Source organism: Homalodisca vitripennis, chromosome 1 (assembly GCF_021130785.1).
Source record: "Homalodisca vitripennis isolate AUS2020 chromosome 1, UT_GWSS_2.1, whole genome shotgun sequence".
Classification (NCBI taxonomy): domain Eukaryota; kingdom Metazoa; phylum Arthropoda; class Insecta; order Hemiptera; family Cicadellidae; genus Homalodisca; species Homalodisca vitripennis.
Genome location: NC_060207.1, coordinates 29,723,606 through 29,747,791, shown reverse-complemented (window position 1 = coordinate 29,747,791; position 24,186 = coordinate 29,723,606). Strand labels below are relative to the sequence as shown.

The 24,186-nt window shown below is 36.5% G+C and overlaps 1 protein-coding gene across 3 annotated transcripts in view; it reads left to right on the top strand.

Annotated features, from left to right (window-relative positions):
* Window positions 1-24,186, top strand: part of LOC124359074 (pyruvate dehydrogenase E1 component subunit beta, mitochondrial-like) — a 109,995-nt gene that overhangs the window by 70,213 nt on the left and 15,596 nt on the right. Inside the window, exon 1 of one of the 3 annotated variants that reach the window (XM_046811493.1) lies at window positions 9,274-9,453. The exons of 1 other annotated variant lie outside the window; for it this stretch is intronic. In XM_046811493.1, the coding sequence (XP_046667449.1) occupies window positions 9,397-9,453 (57 nt within the window). In that variant the 5' untranslated portion in view covers window positions 9,274-9,396. Of the gene's footprint in view, window positions 1-9,273; window positions 9,454-24,186 lie in introns of those variants that run through there. One more of the 3 variants, XM_046811500.1, reaches the window with a different exon arrangement.

Here is a 24,186-nt window from a genome sequence, read left to right as displayed (position 1 = left end):
AAAACAAATATACACTAACTAGTAATTAAATACATGATGTAGCTTTTGATATTAATATAACACAATAGTGTTAATAACTATAGGAGGCCCTTGTCCGCTTCGAGGCTTGCATGTTTTCTGTTCTCTTGGGCTTGAGCTAGACATCAAATTAGTTCCAAGATACTCTCGGAAATTTTAAACATCGTTACTGGAGTAAATAATGTCATCACATAATCGTTATTGTAAATTGGGGCATTTAATAAACGGTACCAATACATCACACACCGTGACACAAGGGCTTCTAGATGTTTACACAAATTACCAGTGCAGTTAAAATATTATTACCAAATACATTGAGTCCGAATGAATTGTATGTCCATGTTTTTCTTATAGGTTTGTTCATGCTCACTATTTTCCATTTGGGGAACATTTCCCCCATTGGATATATGCCTCCGTTAAACCATGTCGCAGGACATCCTTGCAGAGAATTCTAAATTTGTGACACAGTGTTTGTAGATCAGTACTTGTAGTTATGGAAAAAGTTGTGCTTATTCGTATTAGGTACAATCGTTTCAACTTATATATTTGCGTCTATCTCTTCGTTTTAAACATACATTGCGCACATAGTATATTTCATTACATCCAGCTAAGCTTACACAATTATATAACTAATTGCATGAGGACTTTGAATTGTTGTTTTAGGGAAAAAAACATTAGGGACTCCTTGTTGCAGAAGTTGAGTGCTACAGAAATAATCAAGGTCTTACAAATCGCTTTACTAAGCGCTCTCCGCTCTAATATTAACTGAGGATTAAGTTTGAAACTGCCGTAAACAGCAGGGACGCCGAGAGCTTACAGGACCTTCTTCCTCCCGTCTTCGTATTAAACCGATTATATTCCAGGAAATCTCAAACTCCATTTAAAACTATTACAAGTTGTTGTTCTCTCAGAAATATGAATAATGGATGTTTTAAATGGGTAACAACGCTTGATGAAGCCTCTGCGTTCGGGTTCCTCACTCAGAATTGTGATGTTCTACCAGAACTTTTGTTTTAATGCTATTTCTAGTGTTATTTTGAAGCATGGATAATTTGTTGAACTCTGCATAATTCAGTTATTTTCGCATCTACTCCATTGGGTTTGATTTTTAAATATATGATTCAGGATTCATTGGCAGACATTCTGTATGCTTGAGCCTTTATTACATGTATACAAAATACATTATAAAGTCTTACAAAAATAATCTATTGTACATATCAGTATTATTACAGGGTAGGTGTACGCCACAACACGTGTCGCGTAACAGGTTTCGCTAAGGGTACGTGCAAAATTTCTGATCTGTAGCTCATTTCACTTTCGAGATGTCCTAGGGACAGTTATAGTCATACAGAAAAATTTTACATTCCCCTGGGAGATCAAATCAATAAATTGTGACAACCTAGTGAGTGTGTCAGCTGAATTCAATGGTTGAATGCAATTGTAGTCATAGTTTTAATATATAAAACGTTATATTTTAGATCTTTCTCCAAATATCTTTCTATAGAATACATTCCCATTTTTGTTCATCAAGTAAGGTTTCATAGCAGAGTTTATAATAATAAAAGTTCTTGTGAGCTGCGGAGGGTACTACAACGCAACTTAGTATTTCTATATTCATTTTTATGTACAATGTACAAGGAATTGTGTCAAATATAAAAATTGTAGTATTATACAACTTCATACATGAAATTATGTTCAGTAATTTACGTACAGTTCAAGGCAACAAAGACTCCAAGAAACAAACAGACTTTTGTAAATAAATAAGTTATTTAGAAATTTATATTAAGTTTGAAAGACCTCATCTGTTGAATAGGGAAAAATTTTAATAATTTTTTTAGCTCCAGTTTATATTTTCATGTGATTTTGTTTCTTTAAAATTATTTGGTAACATTTGTAAAATCCAATGTAAGTCCTGTTTTACTCGTCTTTTTCTTAACAAGCTCTAAATTGTGGTGATTGCTTTCTACTAGAGTCCTTCCCCTTGTGTTTGTATGCGTACCTGTTTGCTTGTATTAGTCCCCGCATATGCTTACAAACATACAACCCATAATATACGGTCAAAATGCCTAGGTTTGTAAAATCAGCTGTGACAGTATCCTTACTTTTTAGTCCTAATATGATTCTGTTCCTCTTTTATGAAGAAGAAGAATTTTATTTAATTTTTTGTGATATAGCACTGTATAAGGAAATACCATAGGAAATATGTGAGCGGATATAGGCAATATATATATATATTTTATTTAGTGTTTCAATACTTAATTATGACATCTTCTTAAAGGCACGGCACATAAATAGGAATTTATTTTCGGACAATAAATTTCAATTTATTAATAACAAATTACTATCAATTATTAAGCCTAAAAGCTTTACTTAATTTAATTGCTTACGAGCGATGTTGTCAATGGATATATACGTTTCTAATTTCTGTTTAGTCTAGAAATAAATAAAATTTCTTTTTTCAAGATTTAGCTGCTAGTTATTCATATATAAGAATTGTTGAATGTTAAACACTTGCCTTTATTCAATTTCCTCTATTGAGTGTCCAGATATCTTTAAACTGGTATCATCTACATACAGCCATATATTTTCTTTCGGTACCTGATCCATAACATTTGGAATTGCATTTATATAGCACACAAACAACAAAGGGCCAATGATGGATTCTTGAGGAACCCCAAAACAACAAGGTTTTAATTCAGATTGAGTGGTTAAGAGCCAATCTGATTTAACATAAATAATTTTCACATACTGTTTCCTATTCGGTAGGCAGGATTTAAACCATAGTAACTATGGACCTTTGATTCCTTATTATTTAATTTATTGGTCAGAGTTCCATAACATACTCTGTCGAAGGCTTTCGCTACATACATTGATATACAAATCACATTTGCATGTTTATCAATAGAGTCAACTACTCACTCGATAAACTGTGTCGCTGTTGTGATTTAGAAAATCCTTGCCGGAACCCATACTGACGACTAAATATATATTTTTTCAAATAAGAAATAAATCTATTTACATAGCTTGTTCAAAACTCTGACAAAATTGGGAGTATGAGATTGGCCTATAGCTTGAGAAATTTTCTAAATCTCCTTTTTTAACAATCGGAATGAGTTTAGATATTTTTAAAACGTCAGGGAATATTCCAGACGAAAACGATTCTTTAAATTAAATGTACCAAAACTCCAGTGACCTTATGTTTAATACATTTAATTACTTTAAGAGGTAGCTCATTACGAACGCAAGAGTTCTTTCTTTTACATTATAGTTATTATTATTACGCGAGTCTATAATTATGTTATAGCGAGTTCGGTACAACATGCTGTTTGTTATAGCGAGTCCTGAACCTCCCTACGACAGATAAGTTTTCAGTCAAATTTTTTTGTTAATTCCCTTATTATTACATATAGACGGCTTGACAATGACATGATTTAAGACTCTGTTAGGTCCTTAATAATAAGTATATTAATAAAAAAGGTTGTACTGACGACTCTTTACTCTCAAGGTATTTATCAGCTCAGTTATGTTACGGTAATTAACCTCGGCAACAAATCCTATTGTTACTGACCCGCACGCAAACCCTGTACAACCTCTAGTCAAGCCTTCTGTCTGTGCGATCAATCTTGAATAGTAGCGTCAATTGTAACATATAAACGTAAGACTGTCGTTTTATATCCACGACAAGGGGCAATTCACTCAATACCGACCAACCCCTATTCACCAGCTCAGTTCACTTCACGGCAATTAACCTCGGCAACCAATGCTGTTGTTACTGACCCGTACACAACCCCTCTACAATCTCCAGTCGAGCTTTCTCTCTGTACGATTGGTTTTGGATCGTAGTGTCTATCGTGGAATATATCATACGTGAAATTGTGGTTTTATATCCACGACAGGGAGCAATTCACTCAATACCGACCACCCTCTATTCACCAGCTCAGTTCACTTCACGGTAATTAACCTCGGCAACCAATGCTGTTGTTACTGACCCGTACACAAACCCTCTACAATCTCCAGTCGAGCTTTCTCTCTGTACGATTGGTTTTGGATCGTAGTGTCTATCGTGGAATATATCCTACGTAAAATTGTGGTTTTATATCCACGAAAGGGGCAATTCACTCAATACCGACCACCCTCTATTCACCAGCTCAGTTCACTTCACGGCAATTAACCTCGGCAACCAATTCTGTTGTTACTGACCCGTACACAAACCCTCTTCAATCTCCTGTCGAGCTTTCTCTCTGTACGATTGGTTTTGGATCGTAGTGTCTATCGTGGAATATATCATACGTGAAATTGTGGTTTTATATCCACGACAGGGAACAATTCACTCAATACCGACCACCCTCTATTCACCAGCTCAGTTCACTTCACGGTAATTAACCTCGGCAACCAATGCTGTTGTTACTGACCCGTACACAAACCCTCTACAATCTCCAGTCGAGCTTTCTCTCTGTACGATTGGTTTTGGATCGTAGTGTCTATCGTGGAATATATCCTACGTGAAATTGTGGTTTTATATCCACGACAGGGAGCAATTCACTCAATACCGACCACCCTCTATTCACCAGCTCAGTTCACTTCACGGCAATTAACCTCGGCAACCAATGCTGTTGTTACTGACCCGTACACAAACCCTCTACAATCTCCAGTCAAGCTTTCTCTCTGTACGATTGGTTTTGGATCGTAGTGTCTATCGTGGAATATATCCTACGTGAAATTGTGGTTTTATATCCACGACAGGGAACAATTCACTCAATACCGACCACCTTCTATTCACCAGCTCAGTTCACTTCACGGCAATTAACCTCGGCAACCAATGCTGTTGTTACTGACCCGTACACAAACCCTCTACAATCTCCGGTCGTGCTTTCTCTCTGTACGATTGGTATTAGATCGTAGTGTCTATCGTGGAATATATCCTACGTAAAATTGTGGTTTTATATCCACGACAGGAAGCAATTCACTCAATACCGACCACCCCCTATTCACCAGCTCAGTTCACTTCACGGCAATTAACCTCGGCAACCAATGCTGTTGTTACTGACCCGTACACAAACCCTCTACAATCTCCAGTCGAGCTTTCTCTCTGTACGATTGGTATTCGATCGTTGTCTTTGTAGTATCGTAAAAGATATTCTTGGTAATATTGTATTTTTTACTTTATTTTACTTACAAAACCTTTCTGTATTATTAGAGTTGAAATTTGTTTTAAATTCTTGTATTATTTATTAACCCTGGATTTTTCATCTATTTCCAGAACAGATCTAGAATGAAATTGTGAAATTGAAAGCTAGAATGAAATTGGATTCTGAGTAAGTTTGAATGTGCCAAGTTTATTTATGAACACTCTTACACATTACGGTTGAGAGTACTCACGGTTACACACTACTCACAAGTAGAGTAAGCCTAACATATAATTGAATGGTTACCGGACTACGACCGTACAACGGTACCCGAGCCAGGTAAGCTGTCGGCCGTGAACCTGTCTGAATGACTCACTCTGCAGCTGTTGACACCATTTCTGCGTCCTGACGTCACCCTTCACTTTATCCTGCGGCTGTCCAGTAAGTTGTCTTCTGATAGTCAATATCGATACATAAATACTGAAATCCTGGATAGTCCCGGGATTTAGAACTACCCCTCCCCTGCTCTTACCGTATAAGTATGCATTCCCTGTCCAGTTTTAAAATTAAAAATGCTAGAAACATAACTATAAATTGTTTCAAAACTATCCTAAAATCTGAGAAATGTTTTTTAAGTTGTATTTTTAAATGTTTACTATTTCAGTAGGTAACAGCATAACTGTCCCATAGTGATAGTTATGTAATTTAATTTGTTTATTACATTTTTTTATTGGTTATTACTATTACTATTATTTTACGTCATTTCCATTCCGATAAAACCGGCCAAAATATCATGGAGGCAGCTTTCAAACCTGAACGTACAACATTTTGCAATATTTTCTTGCATATTCCAATTTGTTAGGTCAAATGTACTTCCACAGAGAAGTTATGTTAAATTCTCACTTCGATAAGAAATACTTATATTCTTATCAGTTTTGTAATATAAATCTTCACATCTTTCAATAAAATGATTAAAATATAAAGCGAGATATATTGCGTCTGCCGTTCTATCTATCGATCACAGAATGAGTTTAAATTTAGTTTAGTTGGAATTAAACGTACGGGTTCACGTAAACGTTTCTATTTTAACACGTGTACATTTAGCGTAGTTTGTAAACAAAAATATTAAAAAATACGAAGATTTTTCCACAAGTAACTAACAGTAGTTATATTTGTGCGTGACAATTTGGCGAATTGCAATAAATAATCCGGTTAACGGGACAGAGGAGTGCGGTGCAGAAGACGTACGCCGCGCCGCACAGGTGTCGTGAGGTCAGCTATTTTAAACTGAAGTCCTACGGCTTCTCCACTCGGTATATCCAGGACGTATATACAATGAAACGTAAGCAAGCACACTCAGCCGCCTTGTGATGCGGTCTTACACAATGTCAATTATTGGCTGACCTATTTTCTAGTCCACGAGTACACTTGTCTCCACCCGGCTACCGTTTAATCACAATGTAAATTCACTTCTCCCCACTATTATTAATACATATACTCTCGTGTAATACAAATACCAGGATTTAGATGGGCTGTTGTGCATAGAATCGTCTCAACTCGAAGGCTATCTAAGAAGCACCCTTAAGGTTTAAGGTTGGCTGTTCTTGAGATTTGCCAACGTTTTAAATATTTAAATTATTAATTACAAAAACATATTTTCGGAATAACCAATTAAAACACAAGTTTTTTAAAAAATTTATTAATAGTATCTTTAAAGTGGGACATATCCTATAATTCTGAGACTGAATTAGGTCGTAAAAGCGCGTGATGTCTTTATTGTTATGGTGTTCAAATCGAGATGGGCGTCATACAACCAGCTCTCAATTATCTGGATTTGAGGCTTGGTATTTCCTTGAAACACGCATGTAAATCACTGAAATCAGCAATAAAGCTTGACATATGAAATTGGATAGTTTTGTTTGCACCTGGTACAGTTGGAATGCACCTTTAATACAGAATATTTAAATAAAATATATACTTAAAATATAAAACTTTCATCGCCTTATTAATGTTACATTGGCTAATAGTTCTAATTCTAGGTATTTATTAATATTTAAATTTGTTGTTTCCTGATCTATAATCAGCTTTGTTGAGGATCCATGTCTTTTGATCAAAGTAAGTGGGGTCTAACGTGTTACTTGAAGGCTGAGATGGAGATTCCTAAGGACATGTACTAATAGAATTTGGAACTTTCCGCCTAGAATTGTAACATTAGTAAGTATATGTTGGGACAGTGATAAATATAAACGAGGAGTAGTATGGGCGAAAAAAACATGTTCGTATGATAAAACTCTCATTTTGGTGATGTGTAGACTTTTGCATGTACCTAAAAAAAAACATTCGAATTGTAAGTTGGTCAGGTGGAATTTTTAAAGCTGTAGGCCTACTGTAACTTTTAAAACTGTAATCGAGACGCTGGTTTCACGACAAATGTATAAAATATGACATGTTTGTGGTTTGTGTGGGAAGTTATTTTTGGTAAAAAGAAATGACATTTAAAATCAATAGACGAAGTTAATAGGCTTACGTGCATTCACTGGCTAGCTTAACACTAATCCACACGTAATTAAACAGTATCTCATGAATTTAACACACAGTATGACGTCCAGTAATGAAGTTGGATTAGATTGCACATATATAGGTTATTTGTAAATACAACGTAATATTATAGGGTGATTCAGTTAGAGGTTAGGCAGCACTGTTCTCTTATGCAAAATAAGCAACTCATGTTTTGTATTGGGCTTCTTTGTTTAATAATACTTGCTGTTATAGACCTGTATACGATTGAAGAACGTGCTTTAATGTTAAAACATTTTTCAACTGTGGGTTAGATTTTACTAACACGATTCCGAGCCCTGCGAAGTGATTTTGGTAACTATAACCAACCATCATGTGAGAGTAGTATAAAAACTAATCGATAAATTGAATTTAACGGGCTAGATATTCAAAGACCAGTACGCCCTCGGAGTGGCCGACCAGTGGCAAATATCGCCGCCACAAGCGTTAAGTATTCGAGAAAATCCGTCAACCTCAATTCGTCGTCGTTCCCAGTTCCCCAGCAATTAGGCCTTTCCTACAGTACAACGCAGCTCATAGTGATCAACGATCTGCATTTGCATGCATACAAGATCCAATTGACACAGGAATTGAAACTGGGACATTATCGACAGTGCCGAGAATTTGTTAACTGCTTGTTGGAGAAATGATGACAATTTTGTGAAAAAATCGTCTTTTAATCTCAATGGCTATGTAAATAAGCAAAACTGCCGGATTTGGGGGAATCCTTATGCTATTCACATGAAACAAATCATAAAAAAACTGTCTGGAGTGGATTTTGGGGTAGTGGCGTGGTTGGCCCGTACATTTTTGAAAATGTCAGTGTGAATCCAGTTACAGTCAATGGAAAATGTTATCGGGAGATTAAAATTAATTATATTTGGCAACGATTGGAAGAATTGAGTGGAAATGACGATTTGAACGACTTGTGGTTTCAACAAGATGGGGCCACTCTGTCATACAGCTCGAGAAACCGAGTCATCATTTCGGTGATCAACATTGGCCAGTAAGATCATGTGGCCTCACACCACTGGGTTAAGGTTACTTGAAGCTGAAGAGTTATGCAAACAAACCCTACTCGATCCCGGAGATGAAGGATGAGATTCGCAGCGTTATCCATCAAAATCAACAACAGGTAAACGAGAAATTGCAAAATTTCACCAAGGGAGCTGAAGTCTGTAGGGCTGGCTGCTCGTGGCGGTCATTTGACGGATATCATCTTTCAAATGTCAATCTCTAAATAAAATTATAAGTAAGTAAACTACAATGCCTATTATTTAGATTTTAAATTAAAACCTCTAACTGAATCACCCATTATTACTGCCAATTACGTAAGTTGGTCCCTTGGAACATTTATTAGGTTAAACTACAAACGAATTTCACGTAATGCTTTTCCCATACAGAAGGTTGGTATTGTTGGTTGATTTTGAGAAACAAATCCTTTCAGTTGTGTACACTTCATTAGTATTTTCTTACTAAATACAATATTATGAAGTAATTGGATATATTTTAAAACATGTGTTATTCTATTACATTTTATATCACTCACAGTGTTGAGCTAACGACTTGTTCACGTAACGGACGCTAGCTGTTCCACACTGCCACATGATCAACTGTTTCAATATTAATATGATTCATCGTTAGGTAAACAAACGTGATAAAACCTGAAACAAACATAAACAAGGAAGACTGTTATATGTACGATGAACTTTTGATAGCCGCTATTTATTTATTAGGTTCATCAAGATTTCAGGTACTGCTATACTATCTAATTATTTATATACAGAACTAATGTATTCTTGTATTTAGCATAGTTTACAAAATGTAACTTAATTCGTCTAGCGTGTTATGTATCTTTCATATAACCTAATATGTCATGCAAGAAAAATAATAATTATAATTTACAACAATTTTCATTACGTTATTTATATATATAAAATCAGGTACTTTGGGATTATACCGACCACACTAGTATGAAGAACACAAAAATAGAAATTTATAGAAACAAACATGATAGAACGAAAAAACAACTCTTCAATTACAAAATTACAAACTTACAAGCATTTCCAGGTATTGTGATCGCTGTTATCTTATCTTTCTCGAGAATCCTGATTACGGCAGGCCGCGCGGCATCACGTGATTTGCACGGTACATAATTGCCTTTCCATTACAATTCAATTTATATTTCTGATTAGCCCCTCTAGAATTTGATATTTTACTGATAGGTACTATCTCGAGGGATGTTTTTTCTTTCGTCGACATCAGCGCGGGGCAGCACCGAAGGTGCTGTCAATGCCCGCGCTGATGGCCGGAGGCACTCGCATTTTGGGTGGCGGAATGTGATCAAGAATAAAAACAAGTTTTGAGTGTTTTTTTAATAAAAAGTTTAGTTTGGTAAATGTTTGTTTTTGTTGAATTTTTGTGTTTGGAGAAATGTAGAGGTAAAACACGGAAGTACAACAAAGCGATGCACCAGCTGAACGGGCGGCGAGACTCTGCAATCACGTTATCTACTAGACGCTCGACTTTGACCTCTGTCTGAGGATGGGGAGGTGTTTGCGATAAGACAATTCCTGTTTTATATTGACGAAATATTGTTCTACGCTAATCTAGTAATCAGTAGAAACGAAATGTGAAATAACGATTCATGTCTGGGTGTGGTCGGTATAATCCCAAAGTACCTAAAATCATATCTTCCAAATATTTTCTAATTGTTTTCTAACGAGACATTGTTATACCTGTTGAATACTATGATAGCGTCGCGTAAATAGTTGATAGCGATTTTTATTCTCAATCATTTGGATTTTTTACAAGAGACATACACTTTATGCTACAAAAAGACTAATTTCAACTTAATCTTGTGTATATCTTGGCATCTCTGTCGTTTTTCAACAGCCGCTGTATATTTTTCTTATGTGTGGCAAAACAAAGCCAAATTGCAAATTTATTTGGTTAATATAGTTCCAGAGACTGAATTTTAAGCTTCGAATTTTTATATGTTTTATGTAAAGGTAAATAGCAAAATATGAGCTATATTTATATAGGTAGATTGTTTCTTTTAATTGTGTGAGATGTTCAATCTGATTATCTAATATATCCTTACACTGTACAAAGAAGAACATGCCTTGTTAGGTCAGTTCGATCGATCTAACTCTTCTCATTTGTTTTCCTGTATTATCAAGGGTGCACTGAACAACATGGCTTATCGGTTTTACGATTTCACCACCGCAGGATATGAACGGAAGAACCGTTGTTCAGTACTTTAGGAGTGAACTGATTAATATTAATGTAGGTGAGTGTCTGGACATAAACGCTACGTAGGTTCATTGTCCTAGAGTGCCTAATGCTTTGGCGGCTCCGTACGTAACATATACATTGAAATTTTTTTAATAATAAAGAGCATAAACTGGTTATGGACGAAAATCAGTGTTGTTCGCCGAAATTCTTGAATACCTTCTGTTCCCCCCAACTTTCCCGCCGAGGCGATCCTCCAACGTTCACGACCTGGACCTCCGTGACTCGTGACTACAGACAATCGTCGGCCTTGGACCCAATTCCTTGTGCAACCTCCTCTCCTCAACGTAACAGATAAATACCTCAATGAGATTTCACTCGGCGCCGCGACTTCCTCCCGTCAATCATCATTGTTCCGCCAATAGCTTGTCTGTTGCGTGACCATCCAGTCTTTCCCTGCCTGGCCTGCCAAATGTCGCGGCGACTTTCTACCTTCTAGCGGTTTATTGTAGTCATTGAGGTGGGCAAGAGTAGCTTTTCTGCCCTCAACACGGCCAACAGACAATGGCCAGACGGTAGAAGTAGGCTATAGTGCAGTTAAAATCATGAAGTGTAGGTAATTCACTAGTTGTAAGACATCTACTCTATCATCAGCAACTAACCTCCTTCTGTATTTTTTTTGCGCTTTTGTTTTTAATTTCAAATCTGTGTCGGCTGTGAAACAGAAGCTGGTGTGAAGAGATTTCTATGTATTATTGTATATTATGTATAAGCTATACCCTATAGCTAAAATAACAGTATGTTATCAATTGAGGTTAAGAATGTTTTACACAGTTGTTAGACTTGGGAACTAAAGTGGAAACTAAGATGAAAAGGGTAGTGGAAAAGGAAATCACGTAATTAATAGGCTAAATAGGATTTTCACAGACGGAATGTTCCTGGGGACAAATTTAATTCTTTTCGTGTACACGCTTATCTTTAGGATACCAATCTTGAACTATGAATTTGACAATTCGTTTATTTCAGTTTTTATAAGAAGAAGAAAATACACTGAACTTATTTTATACTGTAATAACCCAATTTGATCGTTTCAAGACGGCTGGACTTTTTAACTATATAGCCAATATTGCAAGGAATACAGACATACTTTCCCACTTCTATTGATTCAGTAATGATTTTACTTAGATTCCTAACCATCGAACGCAAAACAGTAATAGAATACGTAAAGTATTAATATATGTTGAGAAATATGGCGGCCGCCGCGAATGAGCCACCTAGAATACCAAGCGGCCTGGGTACCCGCTTCATTGAACAATGTATTTACGATATGAAGATTTAGACTGATTGTAGTAATATGAAATATTGATCGGGCGTCGAATTATGTTTCTGTGTTCGATGTTCCTGCCCCATAAAAACTAATGCCGATTGTTCCCTTCGATTTGGTTTATTCTGTTTAATTTGAATGTTTATGTCTATGACTTCTGGATCCTTCGGTAAATGCGGTCTTATTGATACCTTATATGGGTTAGTGCTGGATAGTGAACGGGATATTTTGTAATCATTCTCTTGCAAATCGCAGCATTAAAGGGTTTTAAACCATACAATGGTAACGGCAAGAATATTGACGAGTGAGAATAAAAATTACAATTCATCCATACAAATTGAGGACACATCAAAAGACGTCTCCTTTGCAAAGATGCATGCGCACACAGGCATAATGCAAGAGCGGACGCAGGGTTTAGCTACAATTAGCATGTGAAAGGATGCTTCCCTACAAGCATCTAATGCCTCTCTTATAAACTTGACACTGTTACGGCAGTGCAATCGCCTTTTAGTCCTTCGTCTTTTTTATTTCTAACTCACACCCCTTTATAATTACTTTCCTGAAGACAGAATAAAGGAAAAATTTATTTACTCCACGAAGAATTATGGATATTAAAATTTGGAGCTTTGGGCAATTTTATAACCAGGACCTTTTTACAGTACCTATAGGAGTTGTCGATTTTTCTATGACTTGAGGAAATAGTGCTGTTTAATGTAATATAATTGAAGAAGACACATTTTTAAATACAATTTTATTCAATCAAATTGATTTGTTTATAAATAAGAGCATTTATTTCCTCCAATCTTTCATCTTCTACATACCGTGACAGGCTCATCTTCTTAACTGCAACAGATTTCCTTCGGACCTGTATAAATGATGCTTCTAATGTTTTAAATGCCTATAGCCCCTTTTGGAATGTCAATGGTACTAATTCTATTGAACAAATTTTCAAAGATTGCACCATTTTAATCCCTGCAATCTGTTGTAACCATGTCGAACCTGTTCGCTAGTGTGCTGTTATTTAGTTATTGTTATTTGTGTTATTTAGTTTTCAGTGCGTAACTGATACAGGACGGTACATAATTAAGATTTGCATGCACTCGGTAAAATTTTTAGCTTTATTAAAAAAATGTTATTTTTGTTGGGCGTTTTTTCAGCTGTCTCTGTTAAGGAAGGCGTAGTGTTAAAGTACTTTTAGAATAAAATCGATCACATACATATGTATAGTCAAAAAGAAACTCATCGCCTTTAATTAAAAATTGGCTGTGACTTAAAACATTTATAAAAAGTCTGTAGTTTGTGTTTTCTTCTCTAAATTCTCTTGAAACTTTTGTGGTTAATCTCAGTCAGACATGAAAGCAACCTTTCAGTTTTAATGGTGCACCGGTATTGTTTCGAGCCTTTCTGTAGATTGTTCCGTTAAATTCTGAAAAGTTGGGAGTTCACGTCTCCTTCCACCCTCTCCTCCATTTACAGCGCTTTTTGTGCCCTACAGTCCATTCAGCAACCCACGCTGGCTTCCTTACAAATTAATAAGAGCGTTTCATATGCGGGTTGTATTATAATTTTAATTACATAAATAATAATATGTCAGTGCGAAATGTTTAATGCGATATGCCTAAACGTAAACATCAAATTTATTTGCTGCTTCACTAATGATTGAAATTTTACTAAATAAGTTAGAATCGTTCTTGTTAAATGTTTATAGGTTTCCATCTAAAAGATAATACCTACATCTTCACTTTTTACTTTTTTATTTGTTAACATAAAAAAAGTTCAATAGTTTACCTATATATTTTACGGAGACTAATAATTTTGTTCACATACTAGAACTTGTACATCATTGGTAAAAAGAGAGCTCTATTTAGTTCTACATTGCACTTTTAGGTGTAACTTCGGACTGAATGCGTATAATAAACCGATACAGCGGCGTATAAAAGGCTCCTACAGAACAAAACGTATATTTTTACCGAACTGATTGCAAGGGAAACTTTGCTGTCGGTAAACTTTAATCCCTTACATACACTCCAAGTATATCCATTGTGGTAACCAACATGGCACGGAATATCTATATGGCAACTTTGTAACACTAACAAAATCAATATAATATTCTTATTTGAACTTAAAGCAACTATGTAGGAACCAAATTTCAGTTTTGTAGGATCTCTTTATCAATATTTACCACACAAATAGACAGTAATACGGTTTTAAGAAAGATCTGTTGGGTCCTTGTTAGTATTGGTATTTTTTCTTATAGGTATTTTTGTATTAGCTTAGTAGTCAGAGAAACATTGTTTACATTACCAGCTACATAAATGGAAACAAACTAGAAAAAGATAATAATAGTAGAGGAAAAGATTCATAGGAATTGTGCGTGCACTCATTATATTTACCCACTCCGTAACTTCTAATGGATGAACTAACTGTGTTCTCTAATGCTCGGAAAGCCCGGACACATGAGATCCTCTTGACGCTCTTAAGATATTCAAATCTCACACCAAATAAAAATATGATGTTTTAGAGCACCTTAAATGAAAATGAAACTCTCATATTGTAACCACCTACTACCCGCCCTTTAATTAGTAAAACAGTACTTGTGTTAAATGAGATATGAACTTAGTCGGTCCAAACTTGTCACTGAGAGTAAACCCACAAACAGTGGGACCTAACTTTCCGAGTTGTAACTAAGAAAAGGCTTTTCAACTAAGAGCCGAGTAGAAAGTGATAATCATTGCAACAGCAGTTTCATTGCTACGAAAGAAACTCTTCATAGAAACTGAAATATAGAGTGCGTCTTTTTAGCATTTTGCCGCCTCAACTACCGTGCCACATTTTTTAGTTAGACTAAATGAAATATCTTTAGGGAGATTTTCTGAAATCTACAATAGGTGTTGAGAATATTTGTTATTTTCAAGAATTTTGAGATGAATGAAATAAAATGTGGAGACCACAATTCTGTTTATTCTGCAAGTCTGATCAAGTTGTATTGAGTGGACTAGCATGCTCTTTGTTTACAGTTGACATTGTTCTGGAGTAGAACATGCACACAAAAGCGCCATTTGTATTGTAATCCAGCAACGTGTACTGCTGATAGGAAAAACTCGGGATAAATACAGTTCGCCGGTGAGCAGCAATTGTTCGTCAGGCTCTGACCTGTGGAAGCGATGTTGATTAGCTTTTTAAAGCTGAAAAGGTTGATTTGTCGGCTGAGCGCAGACATTGATTGTGCGGGGGTAATTGACGGCCGTAACACTGGCAATGCGAGGTGGGTCGATATTCGGTGACTACTGTCGTGTCAGTCCGTACTACTTGTCTTATACATTTACGGGATTGTAAACTAGAGGCTAACATTTTTCGTAATAATGCACCTTAAACGTGTGTCCGTCACTTATCGAAAGGCGGAGTATCGGTTATTCTATTATTGAAATATTGTTATATCCGTTCATTCACATGTTAACTCTTGTTTGTAAACACACTTATCACGACACATTTAGACAATCCCGAAATACTGTTATTGATTATTTGACGAAATAACACGATCGGTCTTCGCCTTTGGAGAATCTAAAACTGTCAGATACCAAAACCTTGTAAGGTAGAGTGGGATTAGGAGGAAATTCATCGAACCGCTGGTGTGTTAATGGATTAAGGCCTTCAATTGTGTCAGTCATTCCAAACCGATCGAAGGCTTGCACTTTAGGTTTTACAAATGACATATGTAGATGGCTCGAGTCGAAAATTGAGATCATTTTATACAGTTTAATAACCATTGCTCGAAACTGGCAGAAATTATTTTGGAGTTCCTCAAGAGTCAACCCTAGGATCTATTTTGTTTACCCTCTAGTACAACCTTAAAATTAATATAATTAGCCATATACTTTTGTTTCAAGTCTACCAGCTCTTACATAGTAACTTAAAAATTAATTTAACAAAACTAAGTTTATAGACCTTAAAAAGTCGTTGCTTTTAGCCTCTCTACACTTAATTGACAAAATGGGACATCAGGTAAAAGTAAAATTCAACTATTTGGGACTGCAGGAGGATAATGATTTATTTATCTTGACGATCTCTCATTAATTCTGTTTGTGTATACCTGTGTTCGTCGACCTACATTATGTCCCAAGTTGCGAAATAGCGTCATAGCCAATACTAAAATGATTGGTTGAATTACGGTTATGATATGGTCTTCATGTTTGGGGCTCGGCACCTCATTACTTGTTAAAAAGGGCATTTATTAGAAGAAGAGAATGATTGTTCATATTTTGGTTGGTGTATGTCGAAGGTTCATGTAAAATAAATGCCTTAAGGAATTTTGCAAATTCACCTTCACATACATACATTCACGATACTATAATGTATGCTTAATCTAATAGTAAAAATGTAATGGATGCGCTGCTAGCTGCTATACATACACCACCACAACATGCGAGTCCGTGTGAACCTTTAACATTACTCTGCTCTAGCGAGGTGGCCTGCAAATTTGGGAGCCAAATTTTATTTGGAAACTCTCCAAAAATTTAAAAATATTAAAGAAAAGGCCCTGTATGGAAAACATATTAAGAGAGCAGAGATGCTTGTACTCATTTAAGGGAAGTATGTGGTGTTTTTCCTTGTTAATAAGATATTATTTTGTGTACGATGAAAGATGTGAGAGGTTTTCTATTGTTTTGTTAAGGTAAACATATTTTACTTTTTTTTAATCGAAGGTTAATCTACTATTTATCTTTTAACCATTATAACACATTTATTGTATATTATTATAAACGAACGTTTGTAATACATGTCATCATGTCAACGACAATAAGACATGATTTATCGATACAAGATACAACGTATTCTAACAAGATTATATTCCCACAAAAAGTTATTTCCCTCAGATTTTCTTGTGATCAAACATGGCAAGACAGTACACAAAACAATTTCTATTCACACCGTGTATCCCTATATCAATGTTCACACCAACCGTCATCCTTGACACGTTGTTCCTCCCTCATTAACCGCATTTACTCCACACCTTAACCGCAGATAGCGAGGACTACCAAGCGTGGGAGACGATCTTATCTCTGGCCGGTCAGTGGGCTCCAAGCAGGGCAGAGCTGAGAAGTTACCAAAGTCGGCGTAGTGCGGCGGTGGCCGGTGCGTGCGAATACTGAGGGGGAATATGCTGCCTTCCCCTTCCCGCACAAGTGTTCCCATCCCACGCGTGCCCTGCAGTATGTAGAAGTTTTTTAATCGAGGGGGAGAGACGACAGAAAGGGGAGAAACGCACAATAGAGAGTAGAGTTTCATCAAGGGTCGGCCGAGATGTGACTGTCAACATACAGCCATAACATGCGGGCACATCAAATACTGGTCGCCCAACATGCTGTCGGGCACCTGTGACGTGAGGGAACTAACAGTTACTCGCGTGTTGTTTGTCCAGCTTTGATGTTAGCCGAGTAGAAAGTAGTGCGAACATTGTCGAGTGTTTGCGGCCAAATCATTCCACGTCGTCAATGAATCCCTACGTAAGAGGGCACGGGTAACAAGTGAAATCATCCACTCGGCCCGGAATAATGAACAAGGGAGAGAGATTACGCCGGAGGCAGAAATGCGATTAAAACGTCCTGTTGTTTTCAAACATTAAACTCTCCAAGACTTGCTGAGAGTGGAACGAACTGGGGCGGGTTACATTTGCACAAACGACTCCCTTAATTTGCATCACAATCCGGGAAACTGCTGCTGCAAAGACGCGTCGTTGTCTGAAAGAAATGGTTTTGTCGGAGGTAATTAGTGGTCCATCATTTGGCAACAACATTTTCACAAGCGTACAGAGTATAAATTTTGTATTAGAAAAAAAAAACAGAAAAAACAAAAAGATATTGGCACAAAAGAACCTTCACGGTATAAACATATTAGAAATAAATTTCACAATGTCCATTTTACTGTATTTCTTTACAATTGAGTATCAACCATCTTTGAGTCACTTTTTTGTACTGTTTCTTTGTTAGTATCTGAATGTTTGTTTGTTCAATTTTGGTTACTAAGTAGAATGTAGTGTTTATATATTTTACTTAAATATATGTCTACCAGCGCCAATGGTCTGCTTGCCTGCATTTCATTTTAAATGTAACTGGGCTAAAACATAGAATTAAAGTAAAAAGGTTTTCCTGAAGTGAAGTTTTGTCAGCAAACCCCATGTGTTTTAGAGACGATCATCGGAGCACTACAAAACGTATCTGCAGTCAATCTAATCGTGTAACTCTCGAGAAAATAAATATATACTTTCCACTTCAAATATTTGCTGCCGTTCTGTTTAGAAACGGTTACAGAAATGCACATACCTGTACACATGTACATGATGGAATACGTACTGACAGATGTCCTATGTTGCGATAAGCTTGTATTGTGTCCAATTACTCATAACAAACATTACGTAGCTGAGGGGCCTCCGGCAATAATAGTGCAGTCGCCGCACCGATATGTAGGACCAGGCTCAGGCTGTGTCAAGAAAGCACATTGTTGGCCTGGAATGTGTGGCCAATTGTTGCTGACTGTACTCCATTGTTGGTGTCGAACTTGTAGTCGCAGTCAACCTTCGGCTGTTGACAAAACAATACCACACAGCGCTCACCTTACCGACACCTCAGTTAGATATATCTAGGCAGTTATAAAATCTATGTTACAATTTTGTATTTGTATCAACTTTGGCAACACATGCAAATATTCCATTTTTACCCTACAAGATATACTCAGAGTTTAATATTATAAAGCACGCCTGTGTAACATCTACAAGGCGATCCCATAATCTTTGTATTAAAGTACATATAATTCATTACCATCCTCTGGAAATAATTTTAAGTAGCGTTATTTAGTTTAGAATGAGCTGAACAATTGATTGTATCAATCAATGTCCTTTTAACATTTAAAATGTATAATCTGTGCCGTACTACCTGACGTGTTCATGTAAAATGTATCTATATTGAACAAATAAAAATTATTTAATTTGATTGACTTGATTAAAAGGTGATTAATGTGTGCTTCCCATTGCTTTATCTTGCATGACGAACCAAGAACATTGTTATTAGCTGAGCGTTAGCGAAGCATATCTAATCACTCGGCAGGCTGGATAAATTCATTTCTGTCTGTCTATAACAAATTGACCTGTGTATTTTATATGTTTCATGAAGCTTTATTTCTATATAGGCAGATTCAATGATGATACTTGTTACTCCAGGGGATTTGGCTGAGCGTTAGAGAACATGTTTACATTAGTTTTATGTGTAAATATGGGCAAATAGCAGAACGCGTACGTTCGTGAACAAACTTAATTCAATCACATGAGACTTCGAAACACATACACATCACATTATTTTGGTGACTCGGTGTATGAACTTTTATTTAAACACTGTTAACTCAACTTAATGAACAAACATGTGAATGTGTCTTGTGGTAAGATATATCGAGAAAAATATTTTCTGTAGACTTTACAGTTTTCATTATATATAACTATATGTCTACAAGAATGAGTACAATGACTGTGCATGGCCAATAATAACATTTTGCTGAGCGTTATTGAAGCCTATCACTGAGTAGACTGACACTCTAATTTGTCATTACACTCGGGGGGGGGGGGGGGATATAAAACTTTATTTTTCTGACTATATGTCTGTCTATTTGTTCATATGACATTTCGAGAATGAAATGAGCTATAGTTTTTAAATTTTGCATGCAATCTCAGAGAAGTATGATAAGCAAGACGTGGTGTGGCATATTCATAACGTGTAATTTTTACGGTTGTCTGACACAAATTACTTTAAATATCGATTTTAAAGTATAACCAGTTACTTTCATGTTTAAACAATTAAATACATAATACGTGTATTAGTATACATATACAGATGATGTGGCTGTTTTCTTTTTTTTATTGTAATACTTAAAAGCTATTGCATGCCATGCGAAAGATTAAAACACCTTAACCTTTAAATTTAGTATTCATTGTTCCTTCAAGTTATATCTCAACACCAATGTTCCAACGGGAACGCTCAGCTCCCTTCCAAAGCTGACAAGATCTGACATGATTCGACACACAACGTGTCGTGAAGCTAAGCTACCCTGCTATCTGTCGAGTCATATTAACGTCCTTTTGAAGGTCTGATCTATATTCTAAGGGTGGATACATTTACTTCATTTTATTGTTCCAAAAAGGTTATATTTCTTTTATAAATTGAAGAAGCGTCAAAGACTCGTTACGTAATTTATACTCTCGACTACTAATTATGATTTTTTTAGAAGATTACATTATAGGTTAAATATATAATATAAAGTTTAAAAATATATATTTTAATATATGTACAGTCACATTTAGTAGTTTTGAAGAACATTAAAACCATTCAGAGGCTTACAATCAAATCAATTTAGAGCGTCTTGTTGTAACGAAGATTAGGGAATAGCCAACCAGTGTACGTTTGTTAATCTATTTCAGAGATTAAAGAGACGTAGAAGGATCTAACGAACAGTTGGCTTCTCTTAGACAATAAGTTCGTTAAGGAGTCCCTTTCAGCCAATTTATCTGTTTCAAATCAACGGTATCGGTTCAATTCGCCGTAGCCTGTCTTTCTCTTAACTGTTCCTCTCAATTAGTTTCGCGATCCAAATCTATTTATTAGGAATTTCCATCTCAATAGAAATTTACTTGCACTTAAGATTGTTGTTCCATATTAAATTAACAACGTAAACATTTACAGTCAAACAGAACGGAAATGCAATTTTCCGTTCTTCGTGTAATAGAACTCAAATCCTTTTTGGTGTTTTTGAAGTAAAAGTTTCTTAAAAGAATTTTTTTTTATTTCCTTTTTTTTACCAAATTAGTGTTTTATGTAGTGACGCTGGCGCAGTGTTTATTTTATATATGTTTTTTTATTACATACTAGTAAAGGTACGATGAACCTGTAGCGTGCGACGACTACCACTGGTGTTAAACTTGTAACTGGGCAGTGAACTGATTGATGGTCGAAGCTGTACGCTGGTGTAGTGTTGCCACGAGGCGGGCGGACGGAACCAGCTTATCTCTCTCAGTATCCGCACGTCTTCGGCCGATGTCGTAATGTCCCTACTGAGTCTGAGTTGTGTTGTCTCGCCTGCAGCGCACTGAGTCGTTGGTGTGAAGGTGAAGTCGCTTTACAGACACGCACTGGCTGGACACGATGAGGTAGGTTAGTACTCGCGAGACACAGCCTCCATGTAGAGCAGCTGGGAGGAGAGACGGCGGTAAGTACAGTTTACAGCCGTACGTGTCGGAAGTAGCGCCATTGTAACGGTGGTCCCCCATGTCCGCAGATTTACCCTGGATTGTTACCGTTATGTGTAAATTACTGGATCCCTGTTCATCAAGTCTGGACCGCCCGTCGCCATTAAGTGTTACGTGCTCGTTAACATGTACGTATGGCGTGATGTCACGCGCGGTCGAGATTTTCAACAACCGTTACTTTTGTTTTAAGATACCTGAAGGAAAACTAGGTAGAAATATAATTTCTAAGTCCTATGTCTGCTGTATACAGTGATACTTGAGGTTTTAGCTAGGGCATAATACGGGTTCTAGCATGGAACAATGCGAGAAGAGGACGGACTTACTTTATCTGAAAATATACATAAGTGATAATGCTGAATTACCTATGATCACAATGTTCATTACAAATCACTAAGTGACCGAAATGTCCTAAGTGACTTTGTGATAGGTATCTGAAACATTTCACGATATGTAAGTCACAGTCTGTAATTCACTTTTATTTAAAGATTATATTAATTTATAACAGTGAAAGCTATATTCCCTGTATGTTTCAGTGGAGAACTCATCAGCGGACCTTGCCCACACTTAATGAATACAATGGAAATGTGTCCGCGCCCTGTTAATGGAAATACGCCGTAGTTAATGATAATTAGTGAACCTCTGCCGACTAATTGTCGACTCGCGTGTCCTCAGCACGGTTGAGGCTGACGCTGACAGTCGCCCCGCCCTCTCTAATGTAATCAGTTCTCCACACCTCATCTGTTGTGCAAGGATCGATTTCTGTTCTCTTCTCTTCTCTTCCATCTCTCTTACCAGTGCGCAATCACGTGTGCAGGCCGCAATATGTAGATCAAGTTTGTGGTCTGAGACTTGTACAAAAATGTTCGTCAGAAGTCTTCTAACACAGATAGTTCTGTTATCGTATTCATGCCTCAAGCGTTTTATAGCGTTACGGTTTTACAAGCTCAATTGTTTAATGTTTTTACCTGTAAGCGTTTAATTGTTAAAAAAACACTGTATTTTTCTAACTGAATACTTTCAGTTAAGCAGTTCAACTTTTGCCGCATCTGAAATCTGACGCTGTCACGGCTAGACGGCGACTGGTATCTGGAATAATGTTCGTCTGAAGAGATCCATGAACAAGTCGGTGACGAAGAAGCTTAAATCGACTCTAAGTATTTTTTAGTGTTTGAAGTCGAAACTATGCAAAGAGTTCCTTTTGAACGTTTATCCAACGTTACACCCTAAAGTTTTAAGTGACGCAATAAGACAAGCGTGACCCGCAATGTGTAAATCTTGGTCAAATCCGAGTCTGATATTAGCCGGATTTCCTGATCTACACATAAAATCATTTGGTTTTATGATTAACCATTTATTACTCTCCAATTTTCCCATGGACAAAAATTAATTAAATGCAATATTACATCATAATTATTGTTATCACATTTATAGGCTTAATTAATTTTGTTCACTAGGTACGATAAAAAATTAATTATTCGAAATCGTTCCGCAACTATGTTTGCTTTACTTATTATGTGACGTAAGTTTTCTATGAATCGTTTGCTAGCGTTAAGAATGTTGGTTTTATTCAATGAGCTAAACGCACAGCGGTAACAATGGAATATTCTTATGGGCATGAAAAAATTAATTCGTTAAACAATAAAGGCACCCTATGTAAAGTTCATTTTTTGAATGATGTTTAACAATAGTTAAACAAGAATCTTATATGGTAGTAAAGACAAGTCAAGACGAAAATTGATGATAGAAATCTGGTAATTTTTGCCACAGTTACGTGTTTCTGATGGAAAATGTCCGAAATCTATCTTATTTATCTTTTTTTTATGTATCTTATCTATCTATGTTATCCTTTTAATCTATCTCCAATAATGAATGGGCTTTAAACTAAGAATGAGGGAAATGTTAATAATAATATAAACATGATTCATATACAGGTCTACACATGTGTCGATACAAATTTATATATATATATATATATATATATATATATATATACGAGGTCCAATCAAAAAGTATCCTACCTTTTGGTGCTACGTAAAACTGAAGTTACCTGAAAAAATCTGGCATTAATTTTCTTCAAAATAAGCACCCTGAGAAGCAACACAACGATTCCAGCGACGTTTCCACTTCTGGAAGCAGTCTTGAAAATCACTTTTTGGCATCGCCATGAGATCAGCCGTCGTTTTTTTCATAATTGCTTCTCGACTTTCAAATCTGGTGCCTTTCAATGGTTTTTTGAGGTGGGGGAAGAGCCAAAAATCGCATGGAGCCATATCTGGAGAGTACGGAGGCTGAGGGAACTTGCGGAGTGCCGTGTTTCGCCAAAAAAGTTTGAATGAGCTGGGAAGAATGAGCTGGCGCATTGTCGTGGTGTAGCCGCCAATTTTGAGACGCCCACAAGTCAGGTCTTCTGCGGCGAATCGCATCTCGGAGACGACGTTGGACACTGAAATAGTACTGTGCATTCACAGTTTGACCCTCAGGGGCATATTCATGGTGCACAACTCCACGGTGGTCGAAAGAAACAGTAAGCATCACTTTGACATTGCTTCGAACTTGCCTTGCTTTTTTTGGCCGAGGATCCTGAGGAGACTGCCATTGTGATGACTGAAATTTGGTCTCAGGGTCATATCCATAGACCCAAC